Raw genomic sequence first — 14673 nt, forward strand, 5'->3', positions numbered from 1 at the left:
TCTTTGGAAGGGTGACACAAAGACAGCCCTTAATGAGCACAATAAACAAAAACAAGCATCTCGAGTTTGCCAAACCTCATTGGAATTATGACTGGAAGAGAGTGCTATGGTCAGATGAGACCAAAATCGAATCAACATGTTTGTCGGCAAAATGGAATGCAGACAAGGAGAAACATCTCATACTGGTTGCCTCTGCTAGGAAGTTGAGACTTGGTCTTAGGTAGATTGTCCAGCAGGACAATGATTCCAAAACACACAGAAACGTTTTTAAGTAAAAACAACAACCATTTTCTTCAATTGCCATCTCAGTCCCCAGACTTCCAGGAAATTGGTTGTCTGCACTGAAGAGGAGAGTATCCCAAGGATATTAATGATTCTGAAAAGTTCCGCATGGAGGAATGCTCAAACATCCCTCCAAATGTTTTATTTGAAAAATAATTCCATTGAATCATTAATAAAGCAAACCTTTACACATATTTGAAAATAAAACTTAAACTTATAACAATAACTGTATTATGTTTCGTGCATTTTTTGAGCACATTTTTTGGGTGCCAATAACTCTGGAGCATGTTAAAATGCATGGTTCTATCTGTATAACCTATTTTATGCCATTGCTTTAGTGACAACAGTTCAGCAAGCTGAGACTGCTATGCATTGGCAAAAAACTATTCTTGAGATTTTATGCCATTTATTCAAAAGCAAGCCTGCTCTTTATTCATAAGTGTACTGAATAATTATTGAATATTTTGAGAATATAGATAAGATGCTCACCAATATAATATGGGGTCAAGTCACAAAAATACCCTCTACTGTGGAGTCAAAGGCATTTTCATGAGGACTTTTATTTATCAGGTGATTAATAAAAACCCCCACATTTGAACACTCCAGAAAGTGAAATATCCATTGAATTTACAAAAAATACAACCAACAGGACAGTAAAAACGAGAAATATATTTTAGTTTAGAATTCTGCTTTAACCATTCCAAACTATATAAGGCTGATCACTTTGGGAGCTTTGTCATAAGGTAGTATTTATTTAAGATGCTGGAACTGTGGATACCCACCCCACCCCCTCTATGGCTATATTATTTTGGGAAAGGTCTCAAACTGAGTAACAGTGAACTGAGTAACAGTGAGTAACACAGAGTAACAGTGAACATGCACATGAATTACTGATATAATACATTTACAACAGATAACAAGACAAGGACCTTAAAAAACTAGATAAATGCTGCGACAGGACGACACCAAAGAATTGTTAAGGTGGCAAATTAAAGTGTACATAGAGAGCTCAGTGCTAATGTCTCGACCATCTGCAGATACCATACACTGGCTCTTCACACGCCTGTCCTGGCAAGAACTGTGCAGGATGCCTGACATCAGTGCTAAAAATACCCAGGTTGACTTCAGAATGGAATTCATGATTGCATCATATTGTTTCCATGTATTAAACACAGGTTTATTTTCTGAGGAATATAGCTGGCAAGTGTTTATGGTCTGCTGAACCCAAGGAAAAACGTAAGGATATTAAGAGTACCAAGGAGATCATTGTATCTTACCTCGCCTTTCTCCACCACCAGCCAGGCCACTTGTAGTCCCTCCAGTCCTTTAAATGGAACCTCGCTTGTCAGCATCTCCCATAGCACCTGGTAGATCAGAGGATATTAATTAAAATTTAAAAAGTGAACATAGTCAGAAAGTAATGAAAGTAGTCAAGTAGTATTTTGTTGCATATCCTTTGCAGGCCATGGCTTTCTGATGTCTGTAACCTATCAACATAATTAGATTCTGGATATCTTATTTTCAGGTTGTCCTACAAGCGATACTAAAACTCTTTGCATTTGGATGGATCTATGGGAATGGGACTAGATTCAGCTGTAAATTATGCTGAGACAGTATAGAACACATTTGTTGGCTAAATGGCTTCAAGTCATCAAGAGTCCAAGGTATCAAATGAGCCTCAAACCACCGTTCTGCTGTCAGATATGCAGTCGATACTAAAATAATTGTTTCTCCTGAATATTTTTTTCATTGAATTCAACAGCAAAATTTGTCAGGAGAAACAGCTGAAGCAGTAAGGGAGAAAAAAGGTAGTGTGGAAACGGAAACTACACTACAGATCCAAAAAGGTGATTCAACTGCAACAAGTACAAAAGATCAAGATTATACATTTCCTTAGCAGCTTTATTTGCAATAACTTGCACACAATTCAGGCTAATCTTACTGAACTGAACCTTCAGCCTCTTGGCATGCAAGCTCAGCTCATAAGCCACCACACTACAAAACACACTCCCGGTCACCACCTTGGCACTAACTCACTCCCTGTGCTGTTTGTCCACCAATGCCTTGTCACTCAGAAGCCAAGGCCCTGTATGGCCAGGTGACACAGGCCGTGCCCATTTCATTCTGTCACCCTGCACACGGCCGATCCTCCCTCAGACTGAGGAATGCGAGCAGGCTCACAGCGCCACAAACATACACACACACACACACACACCACTACCGCACACACTTACATGCACCCACATGCATACTGGAATCTGAGAAGGCTTCATCTCAGCTCTCAACACAGCCTGCTATTAATATCATTTTATCTATTAATAAGACAGAACACTCAGTTTAAAAAAAGCATTGGCATTACTAATGCTTCAAGTTAAGCATTAAAAATGGAAAAGAGTCCGTGTGATAGGCGAGAAACTGACTGTCACTGATCATGATACACTGGCAGTAAATTCTTAGCTTTGCTGTGTATAGTAACAAACACTTTCTCCACACTTTCGCAATACATTGCTCCTTTTTTCCTTGGTTAACTAAACTGCAGCACTCTGAGGGGTCACTCACCACGCCATAGGAGTACGTGTCGCAAGTCTCTGAAACGGGCAGGCTCTGGATCACCTCAGGGGCCATCCATGGAAAGGTTCCCACCAAGGACATGTGTGTGGTGTGGGAGTGGAACCGGGAGGCCCCGAAGTCACAGATCTGGATTGGGCATGAGGGGAATTTGGGTTAGAAGATGTCCTGTGTGATTAGCAAACCAGGGCACACTGAATGCAAACAAACAAATAAACAAACCCACAATCTGAAAAGCTATGTGCAAGACATTCTAGAAAATAGGCCCATACATTACCTTCAGTACTTTGTCAGCGGTGACCACCACTATGATTGAACAGATAGTTTAAAAGTCAGTCATAAGGAACAAGATTCATTCTCATATTGTTTACTTTTTACAGACATAATGGCCAGACTGAACAGATAAAACCTTACAAAGAGCAATCCATTGATGAATTTTAACATTCCAAAGCAGCTTCGGGGGCCATTTTGGCTTCTTACCATTGCGGGATTTCAGATCTCTGTGGATTACCCTCACTGGGGCCTCGCAGTGTAAATAGTGCATTCCTGAGGGGAAAGATCCCAATCCCAATAAGAACACTCACAATAGCCACACTATACCATCCTTATGCCTCCAGTTCCCTTCAAAAGAGGCACTAGAATTCACTCCAAATGTCAATGATCCACTGGGTTTGTGTCAAGAGCATGTTTTTTTGGAAGGAGGGTAAGCATTCAATGATAAAATGATAAGAAAATGAGTCATGCCTGGAAGACATGCTTGAGATATGACAGTGCGTTCTTGCAGTATCATGCTAATTAAACACATGATTGAACACTGGGCAAATAACAAGGTTTTGGGCAGGACATAGCTTTATAAGATTAATTATCTGACAGACAAATAGTGAGGATATTTTAATATAATGGAATAAAACCCTCACTTTTCCTCACCAATGAAATCAGGCAATCTCTTCAGCCATCACATATTGATTTTGATAAACATGCAGCCTTACCTTTGGCAATCTCCATGGCCCAGGTCATGACCTGCCCCATGTCCATCTCCTCACTCTCCTCGCTGGACAGGTATTCGTAGAGGGATCCTCCGCTGGCATACTCTGGAACACAGCATGGACAAACACACACACATGAGGGATGGTGGATGCACTTGAGGGCAGCCCCCTGCAGTCAGAGAGGCTCTGTATGTTCTGCAAATACCCTGCTCCTACCAATTTCCCTAAGCACTGTACAAACATTCACTGCCCTTCTCCAGAAAAAAGTTTGTATTGTAAATGATGATCTTTTTGAGGGAGTGACCCGTCATTGGCCTGTCAAACAGGAGTGAGCACATTCATTTTGTCACAATCATTGAAGAAACCTGGACACCGCTTAGCACTGTGAGAGAGTCTATCACACTGTTTGAAGCAGACCGATCTTAGCGTCAGCTCTAAAATGACAACACTATCTCCTACAAAGAAGGGTTTACAGTTACCATATTTTCCACATGATTAATCTATATAATGCACTGATTTTGTTGTGTGAGTTCTGTGAACTTTTCAATGGACAATGCTGTTGATTGCAGCTTGAGGTTAACGCCTGAGCAACGATCATATCCAGTCAACCCCATTCAATCAGCATGGCTAATTACCCCCGGGGCAAACACTGGCAGCTGCACAGCAGTTTTGCACACTGCCCCTGCAAGACTAAGAATATTGCGAACTGATGGATTCCTGTTGCAACAAAACACCCCATACAGTTCAGTCATTTTACTTTATTGTTTTATTTGCCACACCTGATTCTTTGAATTAGCAGATCAATGAGATCTCTAGCTGTTGAATATGGTGAGCTTTGTCAGGGTTGAAGCAAAAGCCTAGATGATGGTAGATCTCCAAGAACAGGGTTGGGAATCCCTACATTACAATGATATACAACCTCCTCTTAGAAAGCATCCTGGGTTTACAGGTCCACTGCCAGGAAGGTCCGTAGCGAGACATTGCACTGACAGAGACACACAGGTTTCTAGTATTAAAAACAAGTGAATATGCCACATTTAAATTTTGTATTATACCTATTCATATATAAAAATATGTGAAACAATGAAACAGTAATCTGGCACTTTGCGTCTGAGCCAAAAGCCTTTCGACACTTTTTGAGAACCCTGTTGATCTTTTAAATTAGTTAGTTGTTAGTTATCAGTTATTTTGTTCCTCAATCCCTCTCCCTCTACTTTACTATTGTATTTTCTCCATTTAACCTATACTTCATCACTGTCCATGTTAACACTGACCTCTGAAAATCACTATGGTAACAGGATATACAGTTTGAAAGCATTACAACTCACAGTTCTATCTGGGGAACCCACTTTAAGATGCCATTGCTTTAGTGAGAAAAGTTCCTTATTTCGTAACATTGGTGGTAATACATGTGTAGGGCGACCTCACCCTCTCTGCATTTTGGAAATTTGTCCAGTGCTATGACTTGGCTCCATTGTGTTTCTTTGTGCACCAGCCACAGTTACAATAGTGTCACATCTGTGTCCCTTTTTTCCAATGGTTTCTTCCTTTCTCTGTGCTTGCACTCCTTGTTTTCCCTCTCTCTCCATTAAGTGTCTCCCTCTCCCACTCCTTATTTGTATTTCCTTCCTGTCTTGTCACAGCTGGTGCTAGTTGTCTCTAGTCACCTGTTCATCGTTTAGTTCATCTGTAAGCATATTTAAACATGTCTTTTTCAGTTTCCATTGCTAGTTTGTCAGATCTCCTGTTTTCTGTCCATCTGTTCATATTCTGTTCTGTTTTTGGATTTCTGTTCATGACCCTGCCTGGCTATTTTGGATTCTGTCTCTCGGATTGCATCTCTGTACCATTTCTTTGTGTGGACTGCCCTCCTGGTTTTGGACTTTGCCTGCCTTTCCTATTACAGACTTGTTTCTCCCCATTTACCCTGTTCACCTGGATTACAATCACCACCTGCCCTTGGTTCTTTTATTCTTTTATAAAGCCTGCCGTTTTCACTTTATGCCTGAGTCTACTGCCTCTGTCCCAGTTCTGACACAATAGTCTGTATAGTCAAAAAAAAAGAAGAATCTTTTCAGTGAGAAAAAAGCTTCCACTTTCACCATTTGAGCTGCTGTACCTTTGTTTTAGTAATATTAGGAGTGATTATGACTATTGGATAACAAACCCCAAAGGGTTACCTTTCAGAGGAGACAAAGGGTCAAGGGTTCAAGAATAGTTTTTTGTTTTGGGTATGTCAGTTTCAAACTTGTGTCAAGAAAAAGGGGAAATACGTAATGGGTTAAAATCAAACCAGCTTTAATCAATACCTAATTAAAACAATTATTTCCCTAGATACTGGGTCTACAAGCAATATGTTGCCTTTTTAGTGACCCTATATTTTCATATGTACTGTATTTTGGTCCTTTGTTTTCCAACACAATATTGTTTAGTAGTTTCTGCTGCTAGTATTATGCTCACCTTTTTGTATTTGTGATAGTAAGGTGCTTGGTATTGAAAACTGTATACTTTACTTCATCTTTCATACCCATTCAGTTGATTGGTTTGTCCATAACTCCATGGGCTTCTATAGTACACACTCATCCCCATGTATGGAAACCATTTTGCATTCGTACACACATCTTACAAGAGGAAATGTATCTATTTAGTTGATTAAATTTAAGGCATTGTTAAATTGCCTGGAGGTAGCTTTATCTGCAATTCATCCAGGGAAAGACCTACTGTTTGCAACCTTGGTATATTTATATAAAGTGAGTCAGCGCTTCAGATTAAAGGCCTCTCCAAACAATGGTGTTACAATTGCTGCACTGGGACCCTGGTTTTCTGCGTCTTCTAGAACAGTGGTAGGCAACCCTGGTCCTGGAATGCCAGTGATGTTTCTGCCTTTTGTTTAAAGTTTGTTTTCAAGAGTTTGATGGATTATTAAGAGCTTGAGTCCCACCAGTCGATGGTCATTAATAGTCAGTCCAATTTTTTTGTCTCAGTTTTGGAACAAAAAACAGGAACATCTCTGGCACTGCAGGACCAGGGTTGCCTACCCAAGGTCTAGAGGGTAGAATTCACCCCAACACAATTTCTAACAGTACCATTTCTTTTTTATTATTACATTACTGTAATTCTACAGGTGCATCTCAAAAAATGTGAATATCGTGGAAAAGTTCATATTTTTCCATTATTTATTTCAGGCCTTTCTTTTGTTTTAATCTTGATGATTGCGGTTTACAGCTCAAAAATCTAGTTTCACAAAATATTAGAATATTACATAAGACCAATCAAAAAAAGGATTTATAATACAGAAATGTCGACCTTCTGAAAAGTATGTTCATTTATGCACTACTTGGTTGGGCAATCATGGGGAAGACTACTGACTTCACAGCTGTCCAGAATACACTCATTGACTCCCTCCACAAGGAGAGTAAGCCACAGAAGGTCATTGCTGAAAGGGCTGAATGTTCGCAGAGTGCTGTATCAAAGTCTATTCATGGAAAGTAGACTGGAAGGGAAAAGTGTGGTAGGAAAAGGTGCACAAGCAACAGGGATGACCGCAGCCTTGAGAGGATTGTCAAGCAAAGCCGATTCTAGAACTAGGGGAGCTTCACAAGGAGTGGACTGAGGCTGGAGTCAGTGCATCAAGAGCCACCACGCATAGACGTGTCCAGGAAATGGGCTACAAGTGTCGCATTCCTAGTGTCAAGCCACACCTGAACCAGAGACAATGTCAGAAGCGTCTTACCTGAGCTCAGGAGAAAAAGAACTGGACCATTGCTCAGTGGTCCGAAGTCCTCTTTTCAGATGAAAGTAAATCTTGCATTTAATTCAGAAATCAAGGTCCTAGAGTCTGGAGGAAGAGAGGCACAGAATCCAAGTTTCTTGAAGTCCAGTGTTTCCACAGTCAGTGATGATTTGGGGTGCCGTGTCATCTGCTGGTGTTGGTCCACTGTGTTTTACCAAGGCCAGAGTCAACGCAGCTGTCTACCAGGAGATTTTAGAACACTTCTTGCTTCTATCTGCTGACAAGCTTCATGGAGATGCTGATTTCCTTTTCCAGCAGGACTTTGCACCTGCCCAAGGTGCCAAAACTACTAGTAACTGGTTTGTTGACCATGGTATTATTGTGCTTGATTGGCCAGCCAACTCGCCTCACCTGAACCCCATAGAGAATCTATGAAGTATTGCCAAGAGGAAGATGAGAGACACCAGACCCAATAATACAGACGAGCTGAAGGCCGCTATCAAAGCAAGCTGGGCTTCCATACCACCTCAGCTGTGCCACAGGTTGATTTCCTCCATGCCACACCACACTGATGCAGTAATTTGTGCAAAAGGAGCCCCAACCAAGTATTGAGTGCATAAATGAACATGCTTTTCTGAATCTCAACATTTCTGTATTATAAATCTTTTTTTTGATTGGTCTTATATAATATTCTAATATTTTGAAATACTGGATTTTTTATTTTCATGAGCTGTAAGCCATAATCATCAAGATTAAAACAAAAAAAGGCTTTAAATATTTCACTTCATGTGTAATTTATGTGGAATCTAGAACATATAAAAGTTTCACTTTTTGAATTCAATTACGGAAAAAATGATTTTGCCACGATATTCTAATTTTTTGAGATGCATTACATTACATTAATGGCATTTGGCAGACGCTCTTATCCAGAGCGACGTACAGTTGATAGACTAAGCTGGAGACAATCCTCCCCTGTAGCAATGCAGGGTTAAGGGCTTTGCTCAAGGGCCTAATGGCTGTGCAGATCTTATTGTTGCTACACCAGGGATCAAACCACCAAACTTGCGGCTCCCAGTCATGTACCTTAACCACTAAGCTACAGGATGCCCTATATGCACCTGTATATTACCTAGCAAGTCTGCTTTAATGGTACTAATATTTGACGGACCATTTGTTGTAAGTGTACATTAGATTAGTTATTAGCTGATGCTTTTATTGTTATATACACTTTAGATAAAAGTGCAATGTGGGGTACAAGAGCAATGTGGGATTAAGGGCCTTGTTCAAGGGCCCAACAGCTGTGCAGATCTTATTGTGGCTACTTTCTGGGTCCCAGTCATGTACCTTAGCCTAAAATACACTATTTTCAGCTTTTTCCTTTTACTTGCCATGAGAAAACCATAACCTATGTTTTATGTAACATTCCTGCTTCACAATGGTTTCTTAACAATGAGCAGAAGTACAGCCACTTCCTTACGTGATGCAATGTTTTTTTTACCGTTCAAATGGAAAGTTAAGAAATCAGATCACATTCTCTGGGTATCATTATGAGCCACACACGCCTTAGGAATCTTCGCTACCCTACACTTCGGCTCTGATTAACAAAACTGCAGCAAGGCTTTTTAAAAGGGTAACAATAACCATTTGAATAACCTTATGCAAACATTTTTTTTTCCACTAAAACAATGGCATAGAGCATTACCGGTTATTACAAAATCACAATTTGTTAGTAGTGTATGCATCTGGCTATCAGTTGGTGGTAATCATTAACAGTTACTGGGGTGGAGGGCGGACCCATAGAGGGGAAGAAAAACGGGATCAACCAATGAATAGCGTTTGTTGGCAGGCAGGATTTCTGGCTTATGATAAATGAGTGAACAGGGGAAATTTATAACACTACTGATGAATGTGGAAATGTCAGGGTCAGACTAATTAGATTGTGCTTTGATAAATAGTATGGCAGATGGCATCTCCCTGACAACTGGTTAAATCTATTGTGGGTGTCAAAAGGAACACTGCAATATTACAGCAGTTTAACAGGGGATTAACTGAAATCTTGAGGAGATCATATGAATGCACTCATCTTGTCATCTAGACCATTACGCTATGTCACATACAGTGCCCTCCATAATGTTCAGGACGAAGACCTATCATTTATTTATTTGCCTCTGTACTCCACAATTTGAGATTTGTAATAAAATCTTGTGGTAAAGGTGCTCATTGTCAAATTTTAATAAAGGGCACACTGCGCTTCTATCACTGATATGAGTTAATCTTCGTCACAAGAGCTTTTTCCACTTAAGTACTTCTTGGCAAACTGTAACCTGGCCATCCTGTTTTTGCAGCTAACCAGAGATTTGCATCTTGCATTGTAGTGTCTGTATTTCTGTATATGTCTTCTGCTGACAGTGGTCATTGACAAATCCACACCTGAAGAGGGTTTCTGATCTGTTGGAAATGTGTTCGGGGATTTTTTCTTTATTATGGAGAGAATTCTTCTGTCGTCAGTTCAGGATGTCTTCCTTGGCCTGCCAAGGATTAGTAAGCCCACCAGTGCTCTCTTTTTTCTTAATTATGTTCCAAACAGTTGATTTTGCTTAGCCTAAGGTTTGGCTGATATCTCTAACTGTTTTATTCTTGTTTATCAGTTTCATAATGGCTGCTTTGGCTTTCATTGACACAACTATGGTCCTCATGTTGACAAACAGCAAGAATACTTTTCTCTCACAGTACTATATGTCATTTTCCCCAAAAGCAGGGATCAGTCAGTAAACAGTTTTGCTTGCAGCTTTCCTTGCTTTTCTCAATTCCTGGGGTCAAGACAATATTAAACCTCTGCTTCTACACACTTAAACTCAACTATTATTCAACTCTACTGCATCAGTTGATTGGCTCAATCTTCATAGTCTTAGTGCATAGTCTAAAATGCACCATACAAGTCAATTTAGGGTGTGGCCAGACACATTATGCTAGTTTCATGGTGGATAGTTCAAGTACAAAGTAAGGTGCAAGGTTCAAAAGGGCTGGACTTAGTGGCTTAATTAATTATTAGACGTGACTTGGATGTAAAGTGATGAATCAGAATATCATCTTCCATTCCCTTTAAAGCCAACTGTATTTGCCCCATTGCGGATTGCTAATCTAACAGTGGATATAGCATGAAGTTGAACAAACAAATGGCAATTTTATCCATTTAAATTAAGTGTGCAAAAACTGAAGGGGTGTGAATACTTTCTGAAGCCACTCTACTTCCCTACTGAAAGAGACAATTTCTACATGCAAAAAGTGTATGGGTTATCGGTAATACATTTCCTAACGTGGTGGTTGCATATTTTATATAACCGACAACATCTTATAGAACATATATCGCAGACAGTCCAATCTGTGTTTGCAGGCTATTTCAAGTTACATATTGGTTTATGCTACTTATTCTTCTCCACAAATCCCTATCCCATATCTAACCAGTCTCTACTGTATGAGATACTCCCACATGGCCGACAGTCTGTATCATGCAATGTAAGAGAGTGCATCATCTCAATGCTACAGAACTAAACCACATATAACTTGTCTTTCATGCACTTTTGCTGCGTTGTGAATGGTTTATTATGACATAATTGGTGTAAAAAACATTCCAGCTGTTTGCGGTTTAATACCTTTGCTATTTTACAGACTTTTACCATAATATTTATGGATATTTTTTACAGTTCAGCCGTTTTTCAATTTCTGTATATCTGAGGCAAATTCTATCATACTGTGGTGGGAATCAGTCAGCGGCCTTGCAAAACAATCCAGAGGCATGTACCATATTTTTATGCAACAAGCCATTCTGACAGAAGCACAATGAAATGATTGTGGCCATCATAAATAATCTGCCTTTGGCAAACATTGTGGGAGGATACATAGCTTTCCTTGTCAAGAGTGCAATCACCACTGCAAATGGAATGGTGTGACTGCTGTGCAGTGTCCCCCACTGTGCTGCCCTGAAATGTCACCTAGTTTCATGATGGTGCACCAGACGCAAAGGCAGCATTAGCTACCATCCACCATCTCCAATAAACCACAGAATTACAGATTCCTTCCATCATTAGGGCTTCCTGCACCTGGCCAAAGAGAGAGCCCTCCAATACTGCATTAATTGCAAAACTGTAAACTGCAAAGAGGGAGAAATTGAGATTTTATCACAATTTAAGGTCAACAAAAAGGTGGGAAGACACAGAGGAGACAGTTGGCTGGTCTGAGTTTTTCACACAGGAAAGGATGGGTGGGGGCCTTACCTGTCACTATGCCATAGTTGGGTGCCTCCAAGATCACTCCAAAGAACTGAATAATGTTTCTGTGGCTCAGAACACTCAGGATTTCAGCCTGGTTTGGGAGAACACAGAGGCCAGTGTGGCCATATGTCAGAGACATGCTTGCAGTAGATGGACTACTGACACTAAATGTAGTGGCCAATGCTTCTTGTCTTAAGCTTCTTCCTGGGTTTAAAACAACATGTGCTTGTACTGATTAAATTTAGATCAACGCACAAAGCAGCCTCCAATCACTAGTGACAGAATAAATGGTTCAAGTGTACTTAGAGAGCTATTCTCTGGCAAAAGTGGTCATTTCACAAGCACACTTTGAGCTAGAAGTTGCTTACAGGAGAAAGTTACAAATTACTGAAAACAAGGCCTAAAGAAAGTATTTAGCTAGAAGGAAAAGCACATAGCAAATCAGCATTTATTTACACATACTTGACTTGTCCAACCAAATACTTCAACTGATTAGAACTCATTGAATCGCCCTGGATGATTATTAATGAACCTAAGTTCCCACAGCAAAATAATATTTTTAGCTGCTGCATATGAAAACAATATGTAGCAGCTAAAAATCAATTTGATAATATTGTCTAAAACATCCCATGAAAGAAAACAGCTAATTCATGAATTAATATGTATGAATAAGAAATCCTTAACTTCACATGACCCCTGTGTGAAGAAGCAACTTTCTAATTGCACTCCCTGAACTTTCCCTTTCCCTTTCCCTTTCCCTCTGGAATTGTGGAAATAATAATATATGATGAATGATTTTGCTGCATCACCTGTGCAGTCAGGGAAACAGATGAACTGTGACAAGTGCATGGGGAAAGCTACATAATGGAAACAAAGGCAAAGAAGTCATTTGAATTGATGTTTCAGATCAGTTTTTTACCCCTAAAACAATAAAGGTATCATCTCACAATTATCTCCAGGCTCAGAATGTGTGCTTTAATTGGGTCTAATATGATCTCATTTGCCAATAATTCTGCTCTAAAGGATATGTTCCCCATAGGAGAATATCTCGATATGAAAAGGAAGTGCTCAAAGACAGGCGCAGCCTCCAGTGAGAGGAGGGGGTATAATGACTATGCGAGCGACTGACAGGAACAAAAGTCACTACAACCCACTAAATGGGAGAGCAATTAAAAGTGTTATACAGACAATTATAAAAAAAAGAAAGTATATGAAAAGGAGTGAGCAATTATGACTCCTACCTCATTTTCGATCTTCAGCAGCTTTTTCACTGCCACTTCTTTGTCCTGCGAGATCCACTTGGCTCGGTAGACGCTTCCAAAGCTGCCTCCACCGCAGTTCTCGTAGAAGTGAATGTCATCGAACTTGATTTGCACGAAGGACGTACCGAGAGACGACATTGCATAGTGACACTCAATAACAGCTCAGGTTCTGCAAAACCAGAGACAGAGAGAGATAAAGCAGAGTTTTAAAAATAATTATCTTTATTTATCAGCTATCGATAAAAAGAGCCAGTCACCTATAAAAATTTAATAAGAAATAAGAGAAGATAATAAAGTTACATTAGAAAAAAACAGAACGCAGTGGGAATTCACAAGTGTGCTACACCAAGACACCATTCTTCACACCTTGTCCACATGATAATTCAGAAAAGCTTAAGGTTTGAGAGTGAGACTTTACCTCATTTATGAGCATTTTAAATAAATGAAGAGTGAATGATATATCCAGTACAAAAAACAAGGATACATCCATTTAAATGATTCCCTGTTATATGTACAAACATATTTACAATAACTAGGCTAATAAGATAAGAGACAGCAATAGTCAAGTTAAATAAAATAAGACAAGAGCGCAATATAAAGTCCAAATCTTTTCAATACCTCTCCAAATGGCTCACCCTGACACACTGGGTTTAGGACCAACCCTTGCAACGAGTCCCCCTGATTTCACTGGCTATCCTGGAGGAACAAACTGTGATATGGCCGACCTGAGACAGTGATTTACGGTATGTTCCATCCGCCTGCCCCAGACCAGCAGCAGTGAGTCACCATGGCCAGCGTGCCAGAGAGGACGAGTATCCACTGTCAGGCTTCTGGCATGCTAGCTATGAATTCTCCCTATGCTGTGATCACTTTGCACAAAATATACATGGCTGAAGCCACCAAGAATTCAGCCACTTTGTGGATCAGTCTAGGTATATGAGATGCACCACATGCCTGTAGCCTAAGTAAAGCATACAAGGAGAATTTGTACTCTCAGTCACATGCATGCCACACATGCACACACATACATACTATAATGCACTCACACATCGCAGGCTAGATGTGACATTTACACACTTTTCTGTTGATTAATACATGCACATCTTACACGCTGAACCACCAATAACATCTTACATACTCATGCCCTGCATCCTGATGTAGGCTACTCAACATCTTATATAATCAAACACCTGAATCCAGGTGTGTGATACAGTTCCACCGACACATTGAACCACCTGTTGCCAATTCAGATATGTGAGGCATGCTATCGCATTGGACCATCTGTATTCCAAATTATGACACACGTTCCCATAAACAAGATCATCAGCTCTGATTTGCCAAGCTTTTGAAATTCGAGGCCTGATCATTAGGCGAGTCATTAGTTGTGAACCTCAGGTAGGCAACAAACACAAGGACGCGGAAACTAGACTGGCAGCAAGGCGAACAACATCACGGTGACGATTGTTATTTGTAGCCCACATAACATCCAAATACACTATAACCCCTATGTTTCAAGAAACTGTTTCTTGTTTATTGCATCACGAAATTCATACATAAGGCTGGGCAATTAT

General features: G+C 40.1%; 1 protein-coding gene across 3 annotated transcripts in view; it reads right to left on the reverse strand.

The window, feature by feature from the left end:
* The window catches only part of map3k20a (mitogen-activated protein kinase kinase kinase 20a), a 54084-nt gene that overhangs the window by 37095 nt on the left and 2316 nt on the right, over positions 1–14673 (reverse strand). For 2 of the 3 annotated variants that reach the window (XM_061234384.1, XM_061234387.1), the window contains exons 2-8: positions 13082–13271; positions 11844–11931; positions 3840–3941; positions 3331–3396; positions 3128–3156; positions 2842–2979; positions 1560–1646 (exon numbers count right to left, since the gene is read on the reverse strand). In XM_061234384.1, the coding sequence (XP_061090368.1) occupies positions 1560–1646; positions 2842–2979; positions 3128–3156; positions 3331–3396; positions 3840–3941; positions 11844–11931; positions 13082–13240 (669 nt within the window). In that variant the 5' untranslated portion in view covers positions 13241–13271. Of the gene's footprint in view, positions 1–1559; positions 1647–2841; positions 2980–3127; positions 3157–3330; positions 3397–3839; positions 3942–11843; positions 11932–13081; positions 13272–13720; positions 13951–14673 lie in introns of those variants that run through there. The other variant, XM_061234386.1, reaches the window with a different exon arrangement.

This window comes from Conger conger, chromosome 3 (genome assembly GCF_963514075.1).
Source record: "Conger conger chromosome 3, fConCon1.1, whole genome shotgun sequence".
NCBI lineage: Eukaryota > Metazoa > Chordata > Actinopteri > Anguilliformes > Congridae > Conger > Conger conger.